Source organism: Trichechus manatus, unplaced genomic scaffold, assembly GCF_000243295.1.
Source record: "Trichechus manatus latirostris isolate Lorelei unplaced genomic scaffold, TriManLat1.0 scaffold00015, whole genome shotgun sequence".
Lineage (NCBI taxonomy): Eukaryota > Metazoa > Chordata > Mammalia > Sirenia > Trichechidae > Trichechus > Trichechus manatus.
Genome location: NW_004443951.1, coordinates 4813756 through 4832132, shown reverse-complemented (window position 1 = coordinate 4832132; position 18377 = coordinate 4813756). Strand labels below are relative to the sequence as shown.

General features: G+C 39.6%; 1 protein-coding gene across 4 annotated transcripts in view; it reads right to left on the bottom strand.

Annotated features, from left to right (window-relative positions):
- Window positions 1-18377, bottom strand: part of FAF1 (Fas associated factor 1) — a 573118-nt gene that overhangs the window by 548648 nt on the left and 6093 nt on the right. For 2 of the 4 annotated variants that reach the window (XM_023727088.1, XM_004371755.3), the window contains exon 1: window positions 18247-18355. The exons of the other annotated variants lie outside the window; for them this stretch is intronic. In XM_023727088.1, coding sequence (XP_023582856.1) covers window positions 18247-18291 — 45 coding nt within the window. In that variant the 5' untranslated portion in view covers window positions 18292-18355. Of the gene's footprint in view, window positions 1-18246; window positions 18356-18377 lie in introns of those variants that run through there. 4 annotated transcript variants of the gene reach the window in all.

Sequence of the window (18377 nt, the reverse complement as noted above, 5' to 3'; positions counted from 1 at the left end):
GGAACAACACCATAACCTGAAAAAGTGTCAACAGCTTTGAGGCACCACTGATAACCCTGAGAGGACTGTCAAAGGTCCAATGGATTAAATCTCCTAGGAGTAGGAAGGGACCACATCCCATTCAATTTGGCCTCTCTCCCCATAAGACAAATGAGTTAACTTTTAGAAGGAGTCACAGTCTGGCATGCAGTGATAATCCTCTGCATCAGAAATATAAAATCCTTTACTCTGTGCCCAGTTTATGCTGGTTGATGTGCTCTTAACATCCAGTAAGATGATGGATCCAGGTAACAATGGTGGTTCTAGGCACTATAGGCTCAATCAGAAGCTTGATTCTACTGGGCTTCGTCAAAGGATGAGCCCTTACAGTGGCCATCGAAATGAGTGATCCAGACAGTTTGACCAGCAACTATAATTTCTTTCCACAGTCCATAGCTTCAAAGAGAGATGTCTTAAATCTGCTAGTTTTCCAAGTGGCAGACCAAACAGCTAGGCCACTGGCAACAGTCCAAGGGTCAGTAGAAATATAACAAGTTTCATGAAGGAGAGTACTGGCCAGAGTTGTAAGAACAGCCTTGAATTCTGCCCACTGGACAGAGCAATCACATCCATTATTGGGTCTGCACAGCTGGTGCAGACACAGGTTAAACAATCCCAGAAACCAAGCAGACACTATCAGGTTTCGGTTTAGCTGAACCATCCGTGAACCAGGCCCAGGTTCAGGGAAACCTCTGTGAATTGAGCCAGTCATAGAGCCAGCAGCTTTGCTTCAGACAGTAAAGTGAGGAATAACGTTTCCTCCAAAGAAGGGGATGTACCAAGAGACATTATGTACCCTATTTCTCGTCTCTCAGGCCAACCAGTCAAAGTTCTAACAATTCACCTGCTTTCTGCCTATAGAAGTTGCAAACTTATCTCCTTTTATGCTCAATGATGATGCACTCGTATCTGTAACTAGTGTACGAAGGGGGCAGAACATTCTGTCGAGCTGGATGAAGTTCAGTACTAGTTGTTACACTGGGGAGAAACTGAGGCTGATCACCAGACTGGTGAGGAACCCCTTCGCTGAGCCCCTCTTGGAAGAAGAGTTAGAAACAACCAGAGCAATGTTCAGGCAGCTGTCTTTGAACCTACTTCCTGATACTCAGTCTGCAACCACCTCTCCGATTCCTCATCGTAAAAGGCAGTAGACAGCCACTTAACAAATTGTCCAATATGATCACTACAAATTCTCATGAACTTCCCTAATATTCTGTTAATCAGCCCATAAAGCCCTCATCTTTCCTGTTCTAGAAAGCCACATGTCTGTCAGCACCCCATTCTTGTTGCCAAAATTGTTAAGCTCTCACCAGTGCTACTCAATATTATACTGGAAGTCCTAGCCAGAGCAACTAGGCACGAAAAAGAAATAAAAGGTATCCAAATTGAGAGGAACAAGTAAAATTATCCCTCTTCAGAGATGACATGATCCTACATATAGAAAACAGGAAATAATCTACAAGAAAGCTAGTGCAGCTAATAAATGAACTCAGCAAAGTGGCAGGGTACAAAGTCGGCACTCAAAAATCAGTTGCATTTCTATACACCAGCAATGAGCAATCTGAAAAACAAGTTAAGAAAACAATTCCATTTACGATAGCATCTAAAAGAATTAAATACCCAGGATTAAACTTAATCAGGGAGATGAAAGACTTGTACATTGAAAATTATAAAAAAGTACTGAAAGAAATTAAAGAAGACCTAAATAAATGGAAAGGACATTCTATGTGCATGGATTGGAAACTTAATATTAAGATGTCAATTACTATCTAAAGCAATCTACAGATGCAATGCAATCCCTATAAAAAGTCTAACAGTCTTCTTTGCAGAAAGGGAGAAGCCAATCTTCAAATTTATATGGAAGTGATCAAACCCGATGCAGTCAAGTCAATTCTGACTCACAGTGATCCTAAAGGACAGAGTAGAACTGTCCATACCATAGGGTTTCCAAGGAGCGGCTGGTGGATTCAAATTGTCAACCTTTTGGCTAGCAGCCAAGCTCTTAACCACTGCACCACCAGGACTCCATACAGAACTGAAAGGGGCCCCAAATAGCGAAAGTAATCTTGATAAAGAACAACAAAGTAGGAGAACTCCCATTTCCCAATTTCAAAACATACTACAAAAGTACAAAACAGAATGGTACTAGTATAATGATAGATAGAACAATGGAAGAGAATTGACAGTCCAAAAATAAACCCAGACATCTATGGTCAAGCAATTTTCAAGAAGGGCACCAAGTCTACTCAATAAGCACAGAACAATCTCTTTAATAAACAATGCTAGGACAACTAGATTTCTACATACAAAAGAATGAAGCAGAACCCATACCTCACAACATGTATGAAAATTAATTCAAAATGGATCAACAACCTAAATGTAAGTCGATTTGCACTGATAAAGACTACAGCCTAGAAAAGCCTTTGGGGCAGTTCTACTCTGTCACATGGGTCACTATGAGTCAGAATCAACTTGATGGTACCTAACAACAACAACAAAACCATAGAATTCTTAGAACAAAACACAAGGGTAATGCTTCAGAACCTAGTTTTCAAGAATGAACTCTTAGATATGACACCAAAAGCATGAGCAACAAAAGACAAAATAAATTGGACATCATCAAAATTAAAAATGTTTGTGTATTGAACGAGTTCATCAACAAAGTAAAAAGACAATCTACAGTTGGGGGAAAATATTTGGGAACCATATATCTGATGAGGGTTTAATATCTAAAATATATAAAGAATGGCTATAACTCATCAACAAAAAGACAAACCCCACAATCAAAAAATGGGCACAGGACTTGAACAGACATTTCTCCAAAGATCTACAAATGGCCAATAGGCACATGTAAGAGTTCAATGTTATTCATTCCAAACCAAACCAAACCTTTTGTCATCAAGTCAATTCCGACTCACAGCGACCATATAGGACAGAGTAGAACTGCTGCCCCATAAGGTTTCCAAGGCTGTAATCTTCATGGAAGCAGACTGACACATCTTTCTCCCACAGAGCAGCTGGTAGCTTCAAACCACCAACCTTCCAGTTAGCAGCGGAGCACTTTAACCACTGCACCACCACAGTTCCTTCATTATTCATTAGGGAAATACAACTCAAAACCACAATGAGACCACTTCACAACCACTAGGATGACTATTACCAGTGAAACGGAAAACAGCGAGTGTTGGCAAGGATGTATAAAAAAAAGATTGGAACCCTCATCCACGGCTAGTGGGATTATAAAATGGTGCAGCCGTTCAAGAAAATAGTTTCGTGCTTCCTCAAAAAGTAAAGCATAGAATTACCATACAACCCAGCAATTCCACTCCTGGGTATATACCCAAAGGACTTAAAAGTAGGGACTCAAACAGATACTTGTACACCAATGTTCATTGCAGCACTATTCACAATAGCGAAAAGGTGGGTACAACTCAAATGTCCATCAGCAAATAAATGGATAAAGAAAATACAATATATCCATACAAAGGAATATTACTCAGTCACAAGGGGAAATGAAGTTCTGTTACGTGCTATGTCACGCATGAAACCTGCAAACATTATGCTGAGTAGAATAAGTCAAACACAAAAGGACAAATATTGTCTATGGGCTCACTTATATGAAATATCTAGAATAGGGAAATGCATAGAGAGACCAAAAGATACCAGGGGCAGGTAGGAAGGGCAAACAGGGAGTTATTGCTTAAGGGACATTGACTCTGTTAAGGGTGATGAAAAATCGTGAAATGCAAAGTAGCACTGGTTGCACAACATGGAAAGCGTAATTAATGTAATTGAATTGTATGGTAACAAAGGCTGAAATGACAAATGTTTGGCTATATATATTTTTCCCACAATAAAAAAAGAGAGAGACACTCAAAACAATGAACAAAAATAACCACTGAGGACTGTGAAGGATCTGAGATTTTACCCTACTTGCAACAACCTAACAATTTAGTCTGCCAGTTTCATGGATGCTGGCAGAAGACATAAAACTCCTTGGGTCAGAGACAAAGGACTTTATGACTCATAGTAATACCAATAATCAGAGTAACAGCATTTTCTTGCACTGGTTTCCAGATCCCCATTTCCCATAAGGCAACACAAATCAGGCTAAGTAGATTGCACATGCAGCAGATTGCATTATAGGAGAGGAACCCAGAGCCTAGAGAACTCAAACCTTTATAATGGACAGTATGCATGTCTGCCCTTCTATCTAGACAGAAAGACTATGTCTGTCTTCTAATGCTGTTCACTATAGGAACATCCTCGAAGCCTAGAACAAAAACAGTCTGTACCTCTGCTCACAAGACATACAGAAACAATGGAGAAGTGTTTAATACAGGTCATTGTAAACTTCAGATGTAAAGAGCCTAGCACAGTACCTGGCACATACAAAGCAGCCAAAAACTAGAACCTAATGTTGTTACTCCTCCCCATTAAACCTAAGATAAGGAAGCTCCAGCGTGTTTCCATTTCACTTGAACTAGATGTCAACAGATACACCAAAATTTTGACTTAAAAAACAATAATTTCAACCACCACCCTTCCCTTGGGGAAAAGAAGGTGGGAAGCAAGGAGATTACAAGAGAAAGCACTTTCCTTAACTAACATTCTTCTGTTACAGCTCAATCATTAAAGAATCCAGGGAACCAATGTGAATTGCAGAGGAAAAAAAAACAGATGACTCAAAGCTGTTAACATGCACATAACCTGAAAACTTTTCCTCCTTCCCCTATTACAACTTGAGGTCTCCTTTCTAACTCAATTATTACTCTATAACCATGTTGTTGTTAAGTGCTGTCGAATCAGCTCTGACTCACAGCGACCCTATGCCCGACCCTATGCCCCGTCCTGTGGCATCCAAATGATGGCTGTTATGCTTAAGCCTATTGCTGCAGCGACTGCATTAATCCATCTCTTTGAGGTCTTCCTCTTTTTCGCTGATGCTCTACTTTACCAAGCACGATGTCCTTCTCCAGGGACTGATCCTTCCTGGTAACGTATCCAAACTATGCGAGAGGAAGTCTCATCATCCTTGCTTCTAAGGGGCATTCTAGCTGTACTTCTTCCAAGACAGATTTGTTTGGTCTTTTGGCAGTCCACGGTATATTCAATATTCTTCATCAATACCGTAATTCAAAGGCATCAATTCTTCGGTGTATCTTATTCATTGCCCAGCTTTCCCATGCATACAAGGCTACTGAAAATGCCATGGCTTGGGTCAGGCACACCTTAGCTCTTTAAGTGACATCTTTGCTTTTTAACATTTTAAAGAGGTCTCTTGCAGCAGATTTGCCCAGTGCAATGCAGCATTTGATTTCTTGACTGTTGCTTCCATGGGCATTGATTGTGGATCCAAATAAAATGAAATCCTTTACAACTTCAATCTTTTCTTCACTTATCATAATGTTGCATATTGGTCCAGTTGTGAGGATTTTTGTTTTCTTCGTGTCGAGGTGTAATCCATACTGAAGACGGTGGCTTTGAACTTCATTAGTAAGTGCTTCAAGTCCTCTTCACTTTCAGCAAGCAAGGTTGTGTCATCTACATATTGCAGGTCTTCCTCCAAACCTGATGTCATGTTCTTCTCAGATTATTTGCACAGCATACAGATTGAATGCGTATGGTGAAAGGATACGACCCTGACACACACCCTTCCTGACTTTAAACCACGCAGTATCCCCTTGCTCTGTTCAAACGACTGCCTCTTGGTCTATGTACAGGTTCCTCGTGAACACAATTACGTGTTTTGGAATTCCCATTCTTCGCAGTGTTATCCATAATTTGTTATGCTCCACACAGTCGAATGCCTTTGCACAGTCAATAAAACACAGGTAAACCTCTTTCTGGTATTCTCTGCTTTCAGCCAGGATCCATCTGACATCAGCAATGATATCTCTCGTTTCACGTCCTCTTCTGAATCAGGCTTGAATTTCTGGCAGTTCCCTGTTAATGTACTGCTGCAACTGCTTTTGAATGACCCTCAGCAAAATTTTACTTGCGTGTGATATTAATATTGTTTGATAATTTCCACATTCTGTTGGATCATCTTTCTTTGGAATAAGCATTAACATGGATCTCTTCCAGTCTGTTGGCCAGGAAGCTGTCTTCCAAATTTCTTAGCACAGATGAGTGAGCGCTTCCAGCACTGCATCTGTTTGCTGAAACATCACAATTGGTATTGCATCAATTCCTGGAGCCTTGTTTTTTGCCAATGTCTTCAGTGCAGCTCTGACCTACTTCTTTCTTTAGTACCATCAGTTCTTGATCATATGCTACGCTCCTGAAATAACTGAACGTCTACCTTTTTTTTTATTTGGTTCAGTGACTCTGTGTATTCCTTCCGTCTTCTTTTGATGCTTCCTTTGTCGTTCAGTATTTTGTCCACAGAATTCTTCACTATTGCAACTCAAGGCTTGAATTTTTTCTTCAGTTTTTTCAGCTTGAGAAATGCCAAGCATGTTATTCTTTTTTGGTTTTCTGACTCCAGATCATTGCATATGTCATTATAATACTTTTACTTTGTCTTCTCGAGCCCCCTTTGAAATCTTCTGTTCAGCTCTTTTACTTCATCATTTCTTCCTTTCTCTTCAGCTACTCTACATTCAAGAGCAACTTTCAGAGTCTCTTCTGATATCCATTTTGGTCTTTTCTTTCTTTCTTGTCTTTTTAATGAGCTCTTGCTTTCTTCATGTATGATGTCCTTGAATCATTCCACAATTCATCCAGTCTTTCGTCATTAGTGTTCACTGCATAAATCTATTCTTGAGACGGTCTCTAAATTCAAGTGGGATATACTCAAGGTCGTACTTTGGCTCTCGTGGACTTGTTCTAATTTTCTTTAGCTTCAACTTGAACTTGCATACGAGCAACTGATAGTCTGTTCCACAGTCAGCCCCTGACCTTGTTCTAACTAACGATATCGAGCTTTTCCATCGTCTTTGTTCACAAATGTAGTTGATTTGATTCCTGTGTATTCCATTCAGTGAGGTCCATGTGTACAGCTGCCATTTATGTTGCTGAAGAAAGGTATTTGTAATGAAGTCAGTAGTCTTGCAAAATTCTATCATGCGATCTTCAGCATCGTTTCTGTCACCAAGGCCATGTTTTTCAACTTCCAATCCTTCTTTGTTTCCAACTTTTGCATTCCAATCACCAGTAATTATCAATGCATCCTGATTATGAGTTTGATCAATTTCAGACTGCAGAAGTTGGTAAAAATCTTCAATTTCTTCATCTTTAGCTTGAGTGGTTGGTGAGTAAATTTGAATAACAGTCATATTAACTGGTCTTTCTTGTAGGTGTACGAGTATTATCCTATCACTGACAACTTTGTACTTCAGGATAGATCCTGAAATGTTCTTTTTAATGATGATTAACAATGAACACAACACCATCCTCTTCAATTTGTCATTCCCGGCATAGACCATATGATTTTCTGATTCAAAATGGCCAATACCAGTCCATTTCAGCTCACTAATGCCTAGGATATCTATCTTTATGCATTCCATTTCATTTTGGACAATTTCCAATTTTCCTAGATTAATACTTCATACATTCCACATTCTGATTATTAATGGACGTTTGCAGCTGTTTCTTCTCATTTTGAGTCATGCCACATTAGCAAATGAAGGTCCTGAAAGCTTGACTCCACCCACATCATTAAGGTCGACTCTACTTTGAGGAGGCAGCTCTTCATCAGTTGTATTTTGAGTGCTCATCTTCTGACACTGTATCAGACAATATTCCACTGCTAGTCATAAGGTTTTCACTGGCTAATTCTTTTCAGAAGTAGACCGCCAGGTCCTTCTTCCTAGTCTATCTTAGTCTGGAAGCTCAGCTGAAACCTGTCCACCATGTCTGAGTCTGCTGGTATTTCCAACACCATTTGCACAGCTTCCAGCATCACAGCAACACACAAGCCCCCACAGTATGACAAACTGACAGACGCGTGGCAGTCTATAACCATTAAGTAAGTATAAAGGCAGATACAATTAATTATTCTGTGTGAATATTGCCAGATTGCTTCTTGAAATTATCTCAAACTCACCTCCAACGTTTAAAGCCAATGACTAGTTACCTAACATGGTGAACAACTGTGATATGAGTTAAAACTCCATCTTAAACAGCTTGAAAGTGAAACTATAATCCAGAAGAGTTACTGACACATAGCAATTCAGTCACAGCATTGTAATTTTACAAAGTTCTTGGCCTCAATATGACTGTAAAGAAGAGAAATATGTACAAAGTACACGAGAAGAAACGATTAGCCCTAACCGGGCACAGGGTATGGATGTTATAAGCAAAATGTAGGAGGTAGGTTTTAAAAGATAAATAGAAATTTTCCAAAGGGACACAAAAAGACGTGGAGTCACGAAACAGTTTATTTTAGCACAAGCATCTAGTGTATATCGAAAAACTCAATTTTCTTAAGTCGAAGAAATGATCACTACTTAAGATCACAAAACCAAAGAATCACAGGAAAGCACTGAACTTGAGTGGTTCTCAAGTGTGGTCCCTCCCTGGATCGCCAGTATCAGCATAACCAGGAAGCTTAGTAGAAAGGCAGGTTCTTAACCCCTTCCCCCTGCCAAAGATTCACTGAATCAGAAACTCTGGGGTGGGGTCCAACAACCTGTGTTTTAACAAGCCCTCCGGGCTGAAACTGGAACCCTCATCCATTGCTGGTGGGAATGCAAAATGGTACATACAGCCACTGTGGAAAACAGTTTGGTGGTTCCTCAAAAAGCTGAACACAGAACTACCGTTGTTGATGTTGTTAGCTGCCATCAAGTCAGTTCCAGCTCATGGCAACCCCATGTGCACAGAGTAGAAGTGCTCCACAGGGTTTTCAAGGCTATGACTTTTCAGAAGCAGATCGCTAAGCCTGTCTTCCAAGGTGCCTCTGGGGGGGGTTCACACCACCAATCTTTCTGCTAGCAGTCGAACGCTTAACCATTTGTGCTACCCAGGGACTCCATCATATGACCCAGCAATTCCACTCCTAGGTATGCATATACCCAAGTGACACAGATAGACAGGTGTATACTAAGGGTCATTGCAGCACTATTCACAATAGCCAAAAGGTGGAAACAACCCAAATGTCCATAAGAAATGAACGGATAAACAAAATGTGGCATATACATACAATGGAATATTATTCAGCCATAAAGAGAAAGCCCTGATACATGCTACAACATTAACCTTGAAAACATTATGCTGAGTGAACTCAATCTCAAAAGGTCAAATATTATATGATCCCACCTATATGAAATATCTACGATAGGCAAATGTACGGAGGCCAGAGTTTAATAGTGGTTACAAAGAGTGGGTGGAAGAGGGAAAGGGGAGTCACTGTTTAGGAAGCACTGAGTACCTGTTTATGGTGATGGAAAACCCGGCAACAGATACTAATGATGGTTTCACAATATGATTAACTGGTGTCACCGAACTGTACAAAGAAAACATGCTGAATTGGCAAATGTGTTATATATATTGTTTACAACAATTTTTAAAAAAAAAGCAAAGCCCTCCAGGCTATTCTGATGCATGCTAAAGTTTGAGAATCACTGATCTAAATCAGGGTTTTTCAGCACTACTGACACTTCGGGCCAGATAAGTCTTCACTGTAGGGGGATGTCCTGTGCATTACAGGATGTTTAGCAACATCTCTAGCTCTTACCCATTAAAAGCCAGTAAGTAGCACCCCTTTCCAAAGTTGGGACAGCCAATACGTCTCCAGACACTGCCTAATGTCCCCCGGAGGACAGAAATCACCCTCTGTTGAAAACCACTGATGGTAAGGACAGAGGTAAATATTTGGGCTTTGCAGGCCATGCAGTTAGCTACTCAATTTTGCTATTGTGGGCAAAAATGGCCAGAGACAATATGTAAATGAATATGCATGACCGTGTCCCAAAAAGGCTTTATTTCCAAAACAGATGGTAGTTTGGCCTTCAGGCTGCAGTTTGCTGGGCCCTGGTCTAGATCAATTAACCGACTTATATTTAAATTTCTCTATCCCACCCATGCCAAATGATTGTCTAGGCTCTATTTAAAAACCTGATCTAGTCCAGTCTTCTGCTTACAGGTAGATATGGCTCTAGGCAGATTTCCATTCTATAGACTGAATAACTAAAGCCCAGAAAGGTAAGTGACTTGCTCAGAGAACTACAGCCAATTAGAAACAAGAATCCTACAGGTTCCAATCTGCCTAGGTGCAATGCTAACAACTGCCCCCATGGAGGTGTAACCATATAATGCTACTGGGAGGCATTTAAATGTTTTAGCACTTTGCAGTTCAGCAAAATACAAAGGTAGGTGGCACGGGTGTTTTGACCGCTAACCTAAAGGTTGGCAGTTTGAACCTACCCAGCAGCAACTGCTTCCGTAAATACTACAGCCAAAAAAACCCTATGGAGCAGTTCCACTCTGTTTAACACATGCGGTCACCGGAGTCAGGGGCCGACTCAATGGGAGCTACAACCACAAAAACAACAGCCCTGGGTGGTGCAAGCAGTTAATGCACTCAGCTACTAACCGAAAGGTTAGAGATTCAAGTCCACCCGGAAAAACCTCAGAAGTAGTCCTGGCGATCTCCTTCTAAAAAAATCAACCACTGAAAACATTATGGAGCACGGTTCTTTTCTGACATACACGGGGTTGCCATGAGTAGACATCAACTCAACGGCAACTGTTTTTTTTATTTTTTATTTTTGTTTTGTTTTTAGTTTAATAAAAGCTAGAAGGAAAAGTACTGGTTTCATTTGTGGGTAGGGGATGTAGTAAACTTTTTTAATTAAAGGACCAGATAGATAGTAAATATTTTGAGCTTGTGGGCCATAAAGTCTCTGTCTCAACTATTCACCTCATCACTGTAGCATGAAAACAGTCACAGTCAATAGGTAAAGGAACTGGTGTGGCTGTGTTCCAATAAACCTTTATTTACAAAAACAGGAAGCCAGCCTGCAGGATATAGTTTGTTGATGCCTGATCTACTGGATCCATAGGTCTTCTTGTAAAATCAGTCCAGCACCACAAGTATCACAGCCTCCACCAGACTGAGTCCAACACAACTAGATGGTGCCCAGCTACCCCCACCCACTGCTCTGACAAGGATCACAACAGAGGGTCCTGGACAGGGCTGGAGAAAAATGTAGAACAAAATTCTAACTCACCAAAAAAAGACCAGAATTACTGGCCTGACAGAGACTGGAGAAACCCCGAGAGTATGGCCTCTGGACACCCTTTCAACTCAATACTGAAGTCATTCCTGAGGTTCACCCTTCAGCCAAAGATTAGAGAGGCTCATAAAACAAAACAAGACTAAATGTGCATACCAGCCCAGGGACAATAATGAGAAGGCAGGAGGGGGCAGGAAAACTGGTAACGGGAACCCAAGGTTGAGAAGGGGAGAGCGTTGACACATCAGGGGTTGGCAACCAATGTCACAAAATAATATGTTTATTAATTGTTTAATGAGAAACTAATTTGCTCTGTAAACCTTCATCTAAAGTACAACTAAAAAAAAAAAAAAAAAAAAAAACCAGTCCAGCAAACAACAGGCAATACTAGAGACTGTGCTCAGTCCATGGCTAGCGACCTGTGAGCTTGGAAGCATGGCACTAGAGTGGTGGACTAGGGATGGCCAGACAAAACATCAGCTTTCTCATTCATTCATTTATCCATTCATCCATTTTTCCTTCATTCCTTGCATCCATTTTTCTTTCTTCTCTTCTTTCCTTTCTTCTTTCGTCCTTCCCTCCCTTCCTTCATTATAGCATGTGTACTATATGCCAGGCATGGCCAATTTATTTTATGTATAAGTTTTCTCACACAGAAATTTCTGAATGGCAGGTCTTGTTTCCCTCAAGAATGTCAAGCTATCAGACAAAATAACTAGAAAATGAACACTCTAATGTATACCTGGATAAAATCTTTTGTTTCAAACCAACCCCTGATCTTGAAAGTCACTTCATTCCTGTGGGTCTCAATTTTCACAAAAGGAAAAATGAGAAGCTTGAAATAGATGATCTCTGATATCCCATACAGAGAACAAGTATGGACCCTAAAATTGGCAAAAATAAAAATAGAAGCTAAAATTTATTAAACACTTACTATGCCAGACACCCTGGTGGCGTACTGGTTAAGTGGATGGCTGCTAACCAAAAAAGGTCGGCAGTTTAAATCCACCAGGCGCCCCTTGGAAACTCTATGGGGCAGCTCTACTCTGTCCTACAGGGTCGCTATGAGTCAGAATCGACTCAGTGGCAATGGGTTCTTGGTATAACAGACACCTGTTCTAATCACTTTACATGCATTAACTCAGGCACAGAGGTGTGAAGTGATTTGTCAAAGATCATACAACTAGTGAACGGCAGAGCTGTGAATTAATCCAAGTAGTATGACCCCAAAGTCTATGTTCCTAAACTTTATTCTACATGCCAAAACCTTATTTTCCCAATGACCTACAATCCAAACACAAAAAGAGCATGAACTGTTCCTCTAATAAATAAAGATAAAGGAGGAAGAAAAAAGGTCAGGTGACAAGACCACTGTAGCCACAATACTCCTGCCCAAAGTAACCTCCCAGGAATGAAATACAATGTTCAATGGATATTTAATTTGGTGGTCCCTAATCCACATCACAAAAGATACCTATTTGTCTGGATTGATACCATTTCTTCTCCCACAGTCTGGCATCCTCTTTTGTAGAAGATACCTCTTTTTGTGAAACTAAAAAAGAAAGAAGAGGGATTCACAGCTTCATTTAGAAGGAAAAAATGTTGTAAAGGGTTAGAAACTACTTACAAGTGACTTACCAAGAGTATCATGGAAGAGTCCAGGCTTCAAAATGGAACTCATATGCAAATGAAAACTTAAAAATCCCATGATGATAATCCAATATATGAAAATTTATAAAGCAGTTTAAGTAGCAAAGTATTACCAGTGGGGAATACAGAAGTGAAAAACACAAGAGTGAAAAACACAGGCACATTTGTATAGTACAGGAAACATAAGAGACCCTGTGATCACTGTAGGAGCCCTGTGGTGCAGTGGTTAAAGCTACGGCTGCTAACCAAAAGGTTAACAGTTTAAATTCACCAGCCGCTCCCTAGAAACCCTATGGGGCAGTTCTACTCTGTCCCATAGGGTGGCAATCAGTCAGAATCGACTCGACAGCAACGGGCGTGGTTTGGTTTTATGATCACTGTAACTAGGTTGAGAAAGAATATTTTTTTAACAAGGCAGGTGAGATTTTGTTTCTGACAAAGTGTGAAAGAAAATATTACTACTAGTGAGAGTTGCTCTTTTTTTCCTTCACTACAGTAATGACCTCTGTCTCTATATTCTCAGCAACAGAGAAACATAAATGGAAAAATAAATCAGACCAACATATGAGACTAATCTAAACTGCAATACCATCCGTTTTGTTCCCAAAGAAAATGTATACGTTATAAAAATTTACCTCAGACAGGGTAAAAAATTAGCATGGCATTAATTGAAAGTGTATAGGGGAGAGATGGAGGACTCTTTTTTTTGTCTGTCCAGGCTCAAAGTAAGAGGTACGAATGCTGCTAAAATTATTTGATACCAAGTGCAATTCTGTTTGGATAACTATTTTCACATCTTTAAGGAAATCAAATAGGGTCTGAAAAGTTTGTTTGATCAATGATTTTTACTCCACACCTCAACCTAAAAAAAAAAAAAAAAATTTAAAGAATTCTACAATTACATAAAGAACAAGATTTGGAACTTTCACCTGAATGCATCTCTTTGTTATAAAAAGACATTAAGGAAAGAAAAAAACTCACGATTCATCAATGCTTGCCTGTTTTTTTTAAACCCAGGAAATTCCTTTACACCCCCACCTGGCTCTGGCCAGCCAGAACTGTAGGTGTACTACTCTATTCATTCCTTTACCAGTAACAAACTAGCTAACAGTATTTACATTTAAAACTGATTTCTGGTAGAATGTTCCAAATTCTAAACTCACTTGTTCAGAGCTGAATTTAAAAACAACTGAGTAAGCAGGATAAGGTCGTTCTGTCCATTCAAAACCTTGGGAGCTGTTTTATTTGGGGGAAAAAATCCTTCAGAGGACAATTTAGAATATGCTTGCTTTGTAATAAGTTCGCCCATCTACAAAGTCCCAAATATATCCCATAAAATCTCAGCTATAATATCCATTCATTATTTATCACAACTCTCCTACTAATTTCAATAAAATTTCTTTTTCTAGTGAGTTGAAATAGTCAAAGAGAATACAAAATCCTTCTCAAAAGCTTTTCCATATTTAGACATTGTATTTGTTAGAACCTACTATCCAGCACTGATCAAAATCTGGCACTTATTTATTTTTAAAACCAAATCATATTTTAAAATTATGTTTCTTTCTACAAAGGCAGCACTGAGCTCTCAAAACAATCATTAATTCCCACAACCACATGAGGTAGATAAAGTATACTTGTACCATGATTCACTTTTGGGTATGGAAATTGATTTGCCCAGTTATAGAAGAAGCTGGTGTTATCCGAGCATCCAAATTAACGGATTGCTTATAATTGGATAAATGTTTATTTTTTAAAGTTAATCTCATAAAACTCTTATTCAATACAAAAATAGAAAGAATAGTCAATTTAAAAACTATGACCGAGAAAGCAAACTGATCTGGTATCATCATTTTAAGAGAAATACAGAGTTCCTAAACACACAAAAGGCTAACTTGCTTAACGTGTACAGTTTCCCAAATAACTTTTTATTCTACCAATAACGTTCTCTTAACTATTTGGCAATATAAAATTAACTCTCACCATTTGGCAAACAACTGCTCACTGCAGATGCCATTAGCTTTCTTCCATTTGGCACTAGTCACCAGTCACTGATCTGAAGAGAAAACCTTACTGGAATTTATTAATGTGATCAAAATAATCATTTTGATTTCCAAACCAAAATCCCTGATGTTTGTCAGAAAATCTTACTTTTCCTCTGAGTGCAAGAATTCTAAATTTCCTGCCCTTTAGCCAACATAAGGTTAGCAGAAGTCGTAATTGTCACAAATAAGAGAGCAAGCAGCTACAAGTTATCAGAGGAAGTAAAAGATGTGATGCTGTAATTATCTTAAAGCTTCTGATGAGGTAAACGTCAAGCTATACTGTTTTGTCTAAAGCCATATACACCAGAACACAACAATTTTATAACAGGATAAAACTACACCTAGAATTATAATGTCCTTTTTCACACAACTGTATTCACATTAGATAAAAGACAGAATTGGAGGATGAAAAAGAAAGAAGATGAAATGTTTATGTAGGCAAAAAATCTCAGGCCAATCTTAAACCTACAAAACACCCAAAGCTTGTGGTCAACTTTTATTTTAAGAACTCTCCTTTCTGCCTGAGTTTGGAGATTACAGTATAATCAAATGTAGATATATGCATATCCCTAATAAATCACTTACCACTGGGTAACCAAAATAGCAAACTCTGGAATACTCAACAGAACATTAAGTTGCAAAAATAAGGAACTTAAAAGAACACTGAGAGAGAGAGACAAAAAGCCCAACAAAATCTCAGTAAGGAAAAATACTGTCTACTGTGTTAGGTTAGACTATGTGCAATGATGGCAGTATTAAAGAAAGAGGGTGAAGTCTGCCTGTAGCAGCTGACAGTATCTTAATTAGTGTCAAAATGAAAGGTTAAAAATGTCTCACTACAATATGTTCTTCACCAAACATCAAAAGGCAAAGGTGGAAATAAGTCAATGACGAAAGGACAAATACTGTACGACCTCACTTACATAAAAAGACAAGAAAAGGCAAAAGTATACAGAACAAAGTTTATTAGCAGTTACCAGGGGCAGGAGGGATGGGGAAAGGGTGGGCTAACAGTGATAGATAGAAGTATCACATTGATTAAGGGTAGGGTTGCACAGTTGATTATTGTAATTACTGTCAATAAGTTATACACCTGTAAAAAGATAAATTGGCAAAAGTTGTGACAGACATATTTACAACAATGACAAAAAAAAAAAGAGAATAGCTGCAAAGGCAGCTCATGTACAACAAAAACCCTCATGGGATTTGGTTTCCTGGTTTGGAGGTTTAGAGTCATGGTTTCATGGGACACCCCAGTTAATTGGCCTAATAACTTGTTTAGTGCTTCTGTTCTATCTCCTAGTTGAGTGCATAGTGCCTGGGGTCTTAAAAGCTTGCAAGTAGCCATCCAAGGCACAAGGAGTGGTCTATTTGCCTGGAGCAACAGAGGAAGAAGGCGCAACAGGAACAGAAAGAGGATAGGGAATGTGTGGCTAATTGCCTCCATGAACAAGTGCCTCCTTTGCCAGGAGACCATAAGAACTGGATAGTGCCCAGCTACCATTACTGAACATTTTGATCAAAGATTCCATAGAAGAATCCTAAACAATAGGGAAAAAATGCAGAACAGAATTTCAAATTCTTATGGACTCCAGACTTCCCAAGCCAGGAAGACTGAATGAACCCCTGAAACGATTGCCCTGACATAATCTTTAAACCTTAAACGAAAAATATCCCCTGAAGTCTTCTTAAAACCAAACAATAGTTTAGCTTAACTGGTAAAAACCGGGTCTGCCTTGAGCATTACGCTCTTTTAATAACTATCTATATGGTATCAAATTGACAACAGCAACTTGAAAGATTAGATAGGAACCTTAAGGGACAATGAATTTATGTTAACGAGGGAGGAACAACTCAGAAAAAAGGAGGGTGAGAATGGGTGCACAACTTGAAGAATGCAATCAATGTCACTAAATAGTACGTACAGAAACTCCTGAATTGGTGTATGCTTTGCTGTGTATATTCTCAAAATAAAAAAAAAAAAAAGTTTTAAGTATGACAACACTGATAGAGAGAAAAACGTGGAACAGAACTTCAAAATCTCAAAAAATCCAGACTTACTGGACCAACTGATACTGGAGGAATCCCCGAGATACTCTTTAAATCCTGAATCAAAACTATCCTGAAGTCACCTTTTAGTTAAATAGCAGGCTAACTCATAAAGTAAAGAATATCACCCTTGAGTACTGCACTCGTTTAAAAAATCATATATATGAGACCAAATGGGCAACAAGTACTCTAAATCATAGATGAGAAAGGGGAAGAGGGGGCAGTGAGACGAGTTTATTGGGAACAGAACAACTAGAATGGAAATGAGAATGCTGACATAATGTGAAGAATGTAACCAGTGTCACTGAACAAATATATGTAGAAATTGTTAAATGGAAACCTGTTTTGCTGTGCACACTTTCACCAAAAATACAATATTTTTTAAAAAGAAACAAAAAGTAAAAGTGGTGTTCACAGGGTATTGGTCCCAACTGCAAGTTTGTAGTGATACACACAGCTCTACTTTCAAAGGACCTCCCCAAGATACATACCAGTGTCATTACAGTTGGGTTCAGATATGTAAGGGAATAATCTTTACTTATGCTTTAAATTATTCCTGGAGAAAGGACACCAATCAAGCAATTCAAATCTGTGGGAAGGGGGATCCATAAAAATGAACTGGTAATTTATTAAGCTTGTGAATTCACCACAGAAATATCCTGGTATACATAATCTATCCGCCTTCTCCTTAACTTCGTACTCTCCAAGGAGTCCAATAAGGCATTCAAAGTCTAAAATGTTTATTTCTTTTTGAAAATGACCACAGTGTCCCTCTGTAAGGGAATTAGAAGAGTTCCTACCACATCACCTCCTCCTTTCATTCTTTTTTACTCTTCCCTCAATACAATACACCACACCCACAACACCACATGCTCCACACCCACACTCCATACTTTACACCTTCCTCATGAAAAACAAACCCAAAACTCGCCACCCAGAACACCCCATACTTAATATCTCCTCACTTAGTATCTCCAAATTCTACACACTCCCCATATAATTCGGTAACTACTACACGGTTCACACAGATAATCACCAAATATCATAACATCCCTTCACCCTACAAATCCCATTCAACCTGTACCTAACACATTCTACACACCCAACATAGCATGTGAGTCCCCCACGGCTCACAAAACACACACACACCCCAAGCCACGAACCGTGTAAAAGCCTAAAACCACACACTACTGCAGCGCTCAAACCCTCGGAAGAGGACACCCTCACGGCACCGTGTACCCACGAGGTTGGAGGTGGAAGGGGAACAGGACCAGATACTTCACCTGAAAATCCGCCAAGATCATCTCCCGGTCCATGTTGGACGCCATGGCGGCCGCCGAGTTCCGCGGCTCCGGGAGCGAAGCGCGCACCTGGGAGGGAGACTGCGCCTCCTGCGGCCGTCGCCGCCGCCGCC